Genomic DNA, 10,661 nt, shown 5'->3' with positions numbered 1-10,661 from the left:
AATTAACAATAAATCACTCAGTAATAGTATTAAAGTTAGAGTTTATTTCCACCAAAATTACAATTGAATACAATTAAAAAAAACTACACTAATATGGTCGCGGGGGCCCCGGAGGCCCTCCCCGCATCATTCCCGGAGGCGGTCCCCTCATTCCCATCGGCGGCGGCGGTCCTCCACGCCCCATTCCCATGGGTGCTGGCGGCATTCCCATCATACCCGGTGGTGGTCCCATCATCCCTGGTGGCGGCCCACCCATCCTAGGCGGCCCCTGGCTCATTTGTGGGGCCGCTGCAACCTGGCCACGACCCCCAGGAGTCATAACCTGCTGTGAAGGTCCTCCCACACCCCTCACCGGGCCTTGCAGCCCCACAGGTACGCCGCCCATTCCCGCGGGCATTCCACGACCAGCGGCACGGCCAATGCCCGGTCCAGGGGCTGCACCCGGAATGGGAACGCGGGGCAAGCCCTCTTCCGGGGGCGGGGGACCCTCAACTGTCAAAGAAACAATGCTTTCGCCCCGTAACAGGACAAAACCCAAAACGCGTTTTTCCTCGCGTTCTACTTTAGAATTTTTCGGTTTGATTTTGCGGAATTCCTCGCAGTCGCCGAGGATCATGTTCATGTGTTTGTCGAAGGCTTTGAATGTGCCGATGAATGTCCTGGAGTCTTGGAGAGTTATCCGGACTCGGTAGTTGATGTGTTGCAACATTTTGTTGTTTTTCCCCATCGTCTGTAAAAGAATTGATTGGAAATGGGTAATGGTGGGTGTGGGGGTGGCTTACCATCTTGGACGGTTTATTTTGGAGTCTTTCAAACACGAAAAATTAAAGAAACGTTGGCTTTACGACTTAACCTAAAAATTTGCAAACAAACCGGCGGTCGGCGGCGCTGGTAAACATTCGAAGTCGCATGCGCGCGAATTTGTAGCGCCACAATCAAAATTACAGCCAAATATAACACAAAAAAATAATAATTTACTCAAATACCACTTAAGAATAGCGCTCACCACAAATAATTTACCTACATTTATAAAAAAAATAAAATAATATTTTTTTTGTTTAAATGTTTAACAAAAAAAATCTAGTAAGAAAAAGTGCCAATTCTTATTTTATTCAAAACCACATATTGAAAAAAAAAACATTTTTTTTATTCCTGTGTTTTATTCTTTATTTAAATTTTAAGTAATGTTATTATATAAGGCAGTTTGTCAGGCATCAGTCAATTCCTACTTATCTAATTTCATTAAAAAACGCTAAAAACATATTCGCTTAATTATTACAAATGCTCGAAGGAAACCATTTAGTGACAATAACTACACTTTGGGTGGCACTTGACCCCGTTGACGCCGCACTGGCACCCCCCGGAAGTGTCCCCTTTTCCGCCGGGCCCCCAACGCGGCCCTCTCGTCACCCAACAAATCTCAGTTTTACACATCGAACATCTGACCCAATCACAGCCCCATTTTTTCATTAATATCACTTGGCAAGTCGGACAAGTTAAAGCTTCACCATTTTTCACCATTTCATTGACCATTTCCTTGGTCCTTCGCGCGTCTTCATCAACTTCAGATTCCTGAGTCATTTTTTCTTGGTATTGCTTACAATTGAGTCCTGAATGAATTGCCTGAAACACATTCAAACATTTGCACTTCAAACAAACCAAAGACTCACCTGACACGTCAGACAGTTCATTTTCCTGCAAACGGGACACCGAAACTCGTTCACATTATCCTCAAAGATGCACCAACCCTTACAGTCCGGGGTTTTGCAATGGAAGCTTTTTCCGATTTTGTTTTCAGCTTCAGACACTGATTTTGCAAGGTAATGCTCGTAGATTTGGGGTGTCACTAATGCTTTGATTTCGCGATCTTGCAGGGCTATATTGCAGGAATATTGCTCGTCTCTGTAGGGACATTTCACTTCCGCATCCTCTGTATATTCTACAGTGTGAGCCAAACAAAATTTGCAAAACTGGTGCAAGCATTCTCGCAACGTTACACCATCACCAGGTGCTATTTCCATGAAACAGACAAGGCATTCGAAAGGTTCACGATTCTCGACCAAATCTTTATTATCTAAATTGACTAATTGGAGGTAAGTTTGGTCGGCTTGGGGCTGAGGAGCCTTTTTCTTCGAAAAGCGTTTTATAGGGGACAAGTCTTTCTGTCTCACAGTGGCACAAACGGCACAAATGTTGCTCGAAATTGGATTCAAAAGAGTGCACAAATGGCATTCCCACTCTCCCGGTTTGAGGGTTTTTGAGTCGTAGTCTTCCAAGTCTTCCTCCGGTTCAGCCAACTTATTAGAATCTTCATTCTTCAATTGACTAGTACTAGTAGTTGGAGTAGGTTCGACTAAACTTTTCCTAACTTCAATTTTCTTCTCTTGAATAACTTTTGGAATAACTTCAACAATTTTTGGAATTCGATTCACTACAACTTTCTCTTTGGAGGTACTTGGCACTTCTTCACTTTTGCTAATTTTACATTCAGATTTCCCGTCTAAAAATCGTGATTAGTACAGATTTTTAATAAGAAAAAATCATTTACCTGGCGCCACAAGATACAAAAACACAGGACATCTCTCTGTTGTGATTTTGTGATCCTTCAAAGTCGAACTATCATCAGTGACCAACTCCTTTCCCAAAATCCACCTCTGGACATTCACCGGAATTTCAAACTCTCTCTCAACTTGTGTTTTCAACTCGGCTACAGTCTGATTTTCGGTGACTTCAAGTGGGAAAGGCCCGCGATGCGAAATTTTATCCTCCACAAACATCTCAATACTGCAAAAAACTCTTAGAAAAGTTACACCAAAAATGAGACTTACCTAAATCCTTGCTTTTTACCATTGGAATTCACCGGTTTTTGCCTCACCACCGAACAATTTACCTTCAATTGGGCCAATTCTTTGGCATAAATGGCCGCTTCAGTCAATTCCCCTTTAGCTATCGAAGTTTCTAATCGTCTCAAAAGGCGGTTGATTTCAATCGTATCGGTATTTTTGTCATCTTGAAGATTATTTTTCAAGTCGGTTAAGCGTTTCGGCATGTTGAAAAACAAAGAGAGTTCGTCATTTCGGGCCAAATTGGCGTAAATACGGGCCGGGGATTGGCCATTAGGATCACTGTAGATGCTCTCAAAGTCTTTTGGTCTCATCAGTTCAAAATTAGTTTTCTTCTCTTGTTCCATTTTTGTGGCCTCCAAATTGTTTTTTCCTTCATGTTCAGGCTTTGAGGCTTCTTTGGACTTCTTTTCTTGTTCAAATTTTGTGGTCTCTTTTCGTAAAATTGGCTTTGGTGTTTTTTCAGACAACTCTGAATCACCTTTTTTGTCTAGTTGGACAGCACTTGTTTGAGCCGAAACCGAAATTTTGACCGGTTTTGGAGTCTCACTTTTCTTCACTTTAATATTTTCGTAAATTGTCTCAGTGGTTCCAATAATGATTTCCACAACTTTTTCTTCTTGTGACTTATCTTCCGTTTTTTCGTCTTGTTCCGGATTCTCTTCAATGACACTCTGCCGACTATTCTGCTTCATTAAAATGTTTGACTTGCGTTTCGGGAGAGAATTCTTCATTTCAATCAACATTTTCTTCAATTTTTCCCGTTCTTCACTTTTGTCAACCTTTTCTTCGTCAAGTGAGACCGACTTTTCGATTTTTTTCTTGAGATTGTATGATGCAAGAGCCGAAAATCCGATTTGAGTCTTCGCTCGTTCGAAGGCTTTCTCTGGGGGTTTTTCCGGTGGTTTTTCCTCCGATTTAGTGGCGGAAAAATCATCAAAATACGGCTTGATAGTCGAGCAGACGTGACAAATGATCCTCCAGTAGTCATTCTCGATCGAGCACTTGGGACAATTCCAGTTTTTCCGGTCGATTTTTGGCGTTTCCGGTTTGGGTTTAATAGCACTAGCACTCTCGGATTTCATCAAAGGGTTGATTTTCCGGTCGATTTGCTCGATTCTTTTCTTGTGATTTTCGAGGAGACTCTCTTGTTTGCGCTCTTCGGTGAGGAGACTTGTCCTGCGGCCGAAATAATCCTTTTTCTGGTTTTGGGACACTCCAAACACCGTTGCTTTAGTCACACTGGTGATAGCATTGAACTTGGCGATCAAATCCTTCGCAGAGCGTCTTTTGGGGGACACCCAACTGTCGGTGTTTATTTTAGTGTCTTCTTTCGGCCTCATGAACTGCGGTATTTCGTCGTTTCCGTTTTTTTGGTGCTCTTTTCGGACTATTTCGGACGCTTCGCGGTCGAGTTCGCTGATATTCGTGAGGAAACTCATCCCTGATTTGCGTTTTTCTTCAACTTTGCTACTCGGAGTCCTTTTGTACCACGGCCTAGGTGACACGGGGGTCTCACACACGCTCGATTTTGTCTCAGAAGTTGTCTCTTTGGCCGGTTTTAGAATGCCATGATCTAATTTTAACGAGTCGTTGAAAATGATTTCCGACTCTGGAGTATTTTTGATTTTCTCCAGACTGGGGGGCGCAGGAGCCAGTCGTTTTTTTCTGCGGAGACTCATTGTCGAGGTAGTGGGGGGCTGGGGAGCCCGCCGTTTGCCCTTGACGTGGAGGTAAGCCCCCGCTTTTTTCGTTTTGGATGACTCACTGTTCGTTCTTCTGTGCGACTTTTCTTCTTCTTCCATAGAGGGGCGCGTCATCAAAGGGAGACTTTTCGTATTTTCGTCGTCTTCGTCCTTCTTGACCGGTTTGAGTAACGTATCGCGGTTGAAAAATAAGTTGTATTTTTTTCGCAAAGTGACGTTTTTGTCGTTTTCTCGCCTCTTGTCTCTTTGTTTGAGTCTCGCTCTGTATGTGTCCGTCTCGGGCCCCAGAATGATGCACTTTTCGCTCACTTTGTTGGTGTAGTCACCCGGGGGCACATATGAGAAAGACGCCACCGTTCCACTGCTTTGTACCGAATTCAAACTCTCACAACTGCTGGAATTCTGAGTGTCTATGGATTCGCGAGAAGTCGAGGGTTTAAACCATTTCAAGAAAGCAAATAAACCGCTATTTCTTTTGCTAGCTTTTGGATCACAGCCAGGACTTTGTCCGATCTCTGAATCTTGGTGATTGAGGCTCATAGTATTGTTATAATCACATGTTTGGTGGCAATTCTTCTCTCTACCACAACAAAAGAGGAAATATCACGTTACGAAAGCCACGTGTTAGTCATCAATTGGGCTAAATATTTTAATGTGGATGAAATAAAATTAAATTAAATTTGGAATAGTGTTAAAATGGCACACCCGACTTACCGATCGTGTTGTTATAAATTGCGGAAAAGTTTCTTTAATTGACTTTCTTGATCGCCGAGTTTTCGAGTGTATTTTGAGAGTTTACGTTCGTGACGTTGGGAACGGAGAGAAACGACGCTCGACGTCCCGATGCTTGGGTTAAATTTAGTAAATGGATAGTTCGGCTACGTCCGGTTGTCAAATTGTTTCTCAATTTTCTGTTTACTAAATAACATTAAAAATAAACACGGCGTATGATAAGTTGAGGAGCGATGGAGATGGACTTTTTTCATCGTGGCTTTTAGCTTTTCGAATTCGGATGCAACGGAGGAGTAAAAATAGATCGGTTTTATGTAAGAGTGTAACACTATAGAGAATTTATTGGATAGATGCAGGATTTTGTTAGATTTTTGGCTCATTTTTATAAATTGGAATGCTAAAAGCGAAAACTGTAAAAAATAGAAAATAGAAGTTATTTCAATGCTGATTTTTATTTTTACAAATAATGTGAATTTTTATATAAAAAATTGTTTTACGCTTTTGCGTTTCATATATCTTGCTTTTTAATATTCAATTTAAATTTTTCTATTTGTATTTGTTTTCTTAATAAACATTGTTTTTCAGAATTTTACCTAAAAGTGTTTTAAATGTTTTTAAAAGAATTTTAAAAACAAAGGTCAAAAATGCGATATTAATTTTTTCAGTGTCAAGAGCGTCTACTTAATGTTTATTATTCTAAAAATAAATAAAACATTTTAATGAGATAACTTTTTATCACTGAATCAGTGCATAAATCCACAATATTAGCTACCTATTCATTTTATTACATAGTCGACTCGGTATGTCTACAAAATGCAAACATCATATCACAGATAAAAGTTTCATTCAATCTTTTACATAATAATTTTGTAATCACTTTAAACAAATTTTTGTTTTTATTTCGTTACATAACTGTTTAAATATTCATTATGAAAAGAATCCAGCTTCCAACTGATAACAATATCGTATCCTGTGTCTATTTTTATTATGCAATTCACGATTGTACACCTGGAAATTTGTGTGAATTTAAATAAAAAAAGTATATTAACTGTTGAGCGTTTTAATTATCTTAATTATAAATACTCAAATAACAGTTATTTTCGATGCTCTTGCCCTAATTAATCAAGGTGGATTGCCAGTGGCGTAGTCAGTTTTACAAAAAATTGTGAATAATAATTTATTAATTTACAACAATTTGGAAAAATTTCTTGAAAACAAATTACAAATTTTTTGGAAAAAAATAAAGGACTGCAGACTAAACACTTATCGATCATAACAAACCCTACTCTGATGATGAAAAACAAGTAATTTGCGTGAAATTTTCCTATAATTTTGCAATAAAGCGAGTCAGAGTTTACAGTTTTGCAATTTTCGAAGTTGTTACGCCTCTGTATGACCTCAGAGGTCATATTGGTGTAAATAAGAGTAGCACAAAGGCAAGCGATCGGTCAGGGCCGCCAACTTTGCGATTTTTCTTGGGTGTGAAAAAATCATCTCCCGGTTGGGTTTTTGGCACAGTTGTGTGCACTTTCGTGTTCTGCAAGTGTAAAAATAAGAACAATCGTCGAGGAAAGTTGTTTTGTAATTCTAATTGTGTAAGTTAGCTTGTCGGTTTCTAATTTTATGTCCGTTAGGTTGGTAGTGTCCGCTTGACATTCATTTGTGTACAAGCTCGATTTATGTCACAGCGAAAATTATTGTTTTTTAGTGAAAAATCGCGGTAAATTTTGTGAAAAGTTTGATTCGAGTGTTACGTTTGTTGTGCTCGTTTGTAAAATGTACCACTCTTCGTATTCCGAACTCTAGCAAAGGTGAAATTTGTAGAATCTCGGACTGTCATAAACAAACAAAGTGGACTCGCCCAGTGAAACATTTGAGTTTTTCCAATTCGAATTGACTCTGTCCCAAAAACCTTTTTCTTTTTTATTTCTAATAAGTGTAATGTGCCCAAATTATCTGTTGAGCAAATCGGTGAAGCGTACTTTAGTCCCGTCGTGCCTCCGCCACTCCAAGAGAAAAGGCATATTCATACACCCGACCGCAATGTTCAAAAACTTTTCCGTCAGTGCTTTAAATCCGTTATTACTCAAATAAACATATCAAGTTCAAAGAGTACAAAATGAAACTACTCGAAAGTACAAGATTTGAAGCCATCAACAACCTCCTGTCGATCCAGACCGGAGACAGCCAGATCATCGGCCGCATCGAGAGCTACTCCTGCAAAATGGCAGGGGCTGACAAAGCCCTCTACAAACGTTTCAACCCCGAGGGGGTGCACCCCAACGACTTGCAGGCTTTGTCACCCCCCGAGGGCGTCTCCCCCGGCCATTCGCAGTACAGCCGTAGCGTCTCAGGTGACGAAGAGGGCCCACTCTGCGACACAATCAGTCGCAAGACTCTCTTTTATCTCATCGCAACCCTCAACTCGGCCTTCCCTGACTACGATTTCATGGACGTCAAGGTATGAGTTGAAGGTCGGCCCGCTCTATTTCAAGTCCCCTCCTAACAATAAAAATAAATAAAAAATTTGCATTGCTGTTTGGTAATGAATAGGGAAATTTTCAGAGCCACGAATTCAGCAAGGAGCCCTCGCGCCAATGGGTGGAGAACGCAATCGATTCAAACTTGTTCGCCACCGCAGGCGACCAGTACCGCGGTCTGGGGGCCTCTCTGTGGGCGGCAATCAACGACGAGATATCCCTCGAGGATTGCGACATCTATTCTTACAATCCTGATTTAGCCTCGGACCCTTTCGGCGAAGACGGCTGTCTCTGGAGTTTCAATTATTTTTTTTACAATAAGCGGTTGAAGCGTATCGTTTTCTTCACTTGTAGAGCCGTCAAGTGAGTTTCCTGTAATTGGGTTTGACGCCCGGCTAATTCGTTTTATTTCCAGTCCGTTCAGTATGGATTCCGGCTATGCCACCGATTTCATCATGGATGAAGTAGATCTCGCTTACTGAATATTTTTAATGTGTTACTAATTTTTTTTGATGTCAAATCGTACTATTTGAGTTGTAGTTTTGGTGAGAGCAAAAGTACAAAATATTTTTTTAATTAGTGTGGAATGTTGCGGTATTATTAATTTTTACTTATGCTGTAATCACCCCATGGCTTTAGTGATTAGGAAGTTTAGGACTTGTGACTTTTTCTCTGGTTGCTGGTTACGATCTCACGACACGTCTAGTTATTTAATGCAATATCGTACAAAATATAAATTTCACGATTTTTAGTACTAAAATGTATCAAATGTATGTATTTAATTTTTAAAGGCACGATTTGCTTGGAGTTCAAAGTTCATTTCCAAGTGCCATCCTTATAGTGATCTATTATACTATTGTAAGATCTGATATAATATGTTATTTAGTCACTTGAGGTCTTTTAATTCACTTCCTACCACATGTATACATTTTTCCCCTGACTGGTCGAAAACGCGATTTGCATGGAAATTAAGTTTTTTTAGTAAAGATACGAAAAATAATTTATATCTTTAATTAGATACCTTATATGTCGTTGACACCTGACGTTAAATAATTAAAGTTTGTTTTTATTAACTTGTAAAATCGTACATCAGGACAATTTTATGACATGGTTATTTAATTTCCATAACATTTAATAAGTACTTAACGCACTGTGACCGGTATCTACCCAATTATCCCTTAATTTTAAATCCAATTTAATGCCATATTCTCTAAAGTCGTAAAAATTTGGTAATGATATTCGAATTAACGGCTCGATTAATTGCTTTTACTACCGGGAAACAATGTTGTAGTGACTGCTATGACCTTGAAACTCTCATAGAAATGCCCCAAATTGTATTTTGTTCTATCATTGATCTAGCGTGTTTCGATATGTGCCATAATGAAATTGTCTCAACCTCTCATGCAATCTTTTTAATTTATAGAGACAGGTAAACGAGTGTCGTGGCCACTTGAGAGCTAATCGTTCATAGTCAAGTAAACATTTATTAATCCAACTCGCCAGGGGCCGTCTTTTATCAGATAAACCAATGATTAATCAGCTCTTTATTTCGACGTTTTCGTGTTTGTTCATATTAATTGGGTTTTATTTATTGGAAAAAAGCAAACAAATTTCCCATTTTCTTCGAGGATATTTAGTCCCGAAGCCTGTCGGTACACGCGACACTGATATAATCTCCCCTATCCGATTACTCGCGATAATAATTAACATTTTTAGAGCTTCCGCCGACACTCATCGAATTTCCGAAGATTTTTCAAAAACCGTTTCTGCCCCCGGCGTCATTACGTAATAAAAAAAGGAAACGCGATGACCACTGCTTCCGCTCAATTGTGCTCGAAACTCGACTCGATAATTCATTTATATCAGATAAAATCAGTGATATTCCAACGGCGATTACATGCAGATGCGAGCTGCAAAGGTGTATCTCAAGCATTGTCCATAATTGATATTCCGCTGATCGCTGATTAAATTTCGCATGTGATGAGCAATTTATTCAATTTTGGGATTTTTCAATTAATTTATTGCATCATCAACAGCGCATTTATCAACTAGGCAAAAATCACACTGTCTAATATTTTCTGTTTGTATGAGATAATCAAGTAATAATCAGTAATTGTTATTGTGTGGTAGGTCGCATTTAAAATATTTTATGTCGCCATGAAATAATTAACTTTATTCCGGAAACGGTCTCTTTTCGGTTATTTGGACATTCCACTCACGAAAAAATTCGAGGAAGGGCCAGCTGCGTGCTTATTATTTAATAACAGGCAATAGCCCCAGATTTGCTGTTAAAACCTCAGGTCCAAATAATTACCGTCCGTTTTATGCCTGGCGATGTTTATCTAATGAATTTTGATTTTGGTCGCTTTGTAGGTAGTAGAAAAACTCTTCCGACAGGTTGTTTTATTTAAATTTCCAACCCTTTTGATGAAGGGGTGCTCAAAACGTTGGTCGTAATAGATTGATCGCGTTCGAAAATTGTTGTTCTCGCCTGGGGACCGCAATTTTTATGTAAATTATCTCTGGAGTTAATTGCAAGAAGAAGAATGAGGCCAGTGCACAATTTATGGCCGGAATATCTGATAAATACTGTTAAAATTAGTATGCGTGCTTTAAGAAGGTTTGTGATAAATGTCTACGTGAAGGGTTTATTGCTTAAATTATTGTTATTGGCTATAAAGCATAAGTGGCGTAATAAATTCAATGAATTGATGCGATTAACAAATTTTCAATTAGGGCCTTGTTGTTGATTTTGGGTAAATCGGGAGGGTTTTATGAGTTTTGAGTGCGAGTACGTCAATTCAATCAATCTCTGATTGACATACGAGTCATTTTTCGATTATAAAATCGTTTTTTTTAACTGCTTTGGTACGCCTCTGGTGCCCTCGCACATGCCTCTG

The 10,661-nt window shown here is 39.5% G+C and overlaps 3 protein-coding genes across 3 annotated transcripts; 1 reads left to right on the top strand and 2 right to left on the bottom strand.

Annotated features, from left to right (window-relative positions):
• Positions 1 to 24: 24 nt before the first annotated feature.
• Positions 25 to 942, bottom strand: LOC123013870 (small nuclear ribonucleoprotein-associated protein B). The gene is made up of 2 exons (XM_044412720.1): positions 783 to 942; positions 25 to 730 (listed from the first exon to the last, which is right to left on the bottom strand). The coding sequence occupies exons 1-2, from the start codon at positions 783 to 785 to the stop codon at positions 89 to 91; spliced, it is 645 nt and encodes a 214-aa protein (XP_044268655.1). The 5' UTR covers positions 786 to 942; the 3' UTR covers positions 25 to 88.
• A 207-nt stretch (positions 943 to 1,149) lies between these two features.
• On the bottom strand, positions 1,150 to 5,400 carry LOC123013867. The gene is made up of 5 exons (XM_044412716.1): positions 5,264 to 5,400; positions 2,829 to 5,129; positions 2,549 to 2,784; positions 1,671 to 2,500; positions 1,150 to 1,623 (listed from the first exon to the last, which is right to left on the bottom strand). Exons 2-5 carry the CDS (start codon positions 5,087 to 5,089, stop codon positions 1,300 to 1,302), a joined length of 3,651 nt encoding a protein of 1,216 aa, XP_044268651.1. The 5' UTR covers positions 5,090 to 5,129; positions 5,264 to 5,400; the 3' UTR covers positions 1,150 to 1,299.
• Positions 5,401 to 6,750: 1,350 nt separating this feature from the next.
• Positions 6,751 to 8,651, top strand: LOC123012831 (repressor of RNA polymerase III transcription MAF1 homolog). Its single transcript, XM_044410994.1, has 3 exons — positions 6,751 to 7,742; positions 7,847 to 8,124; positions 8,177 to 8,651. The coding sequence occupies exons 1-3, from the start codon at positions 7,401 to 7,403 to the stop codon at positions 8,241 to 8,243; spliced, it is 687 nt and encodes a 228-aa protein (XP_044266929.1). The 5' UTR covers positions 6,751 to 7,400; the 3' UTR covers positions 8,244 to 8,651.
• Positions 8,652 to 10,661: the final 2,010 nt, after the last annotated feature.

The sequence above is a fragment of the Tribolium madens genome, unplaced genomic scaffold, assembly GCF_015345945.1.
Source record: "Tribolium madens isolate multiple individuals breed KSU strain unplaced genomic scaffold, Tmad_KSU_1.1 Scaffold_96;HRSCAF=242;Tcas5.2_LG5, whole genome shotgun sequence".
NCBI classification, from domain to species: domain Eukaryota; kingdom Metazoa; phylum Arthropoda; class Insecta; order Coleoptera; family Tenebrionidae; genus Tribolium; species Tribolium madens.
Note: the sequence above shows the minus strand (reverse complement) of the source record. Positions and strands in the feature narration are given on the sequence as shown.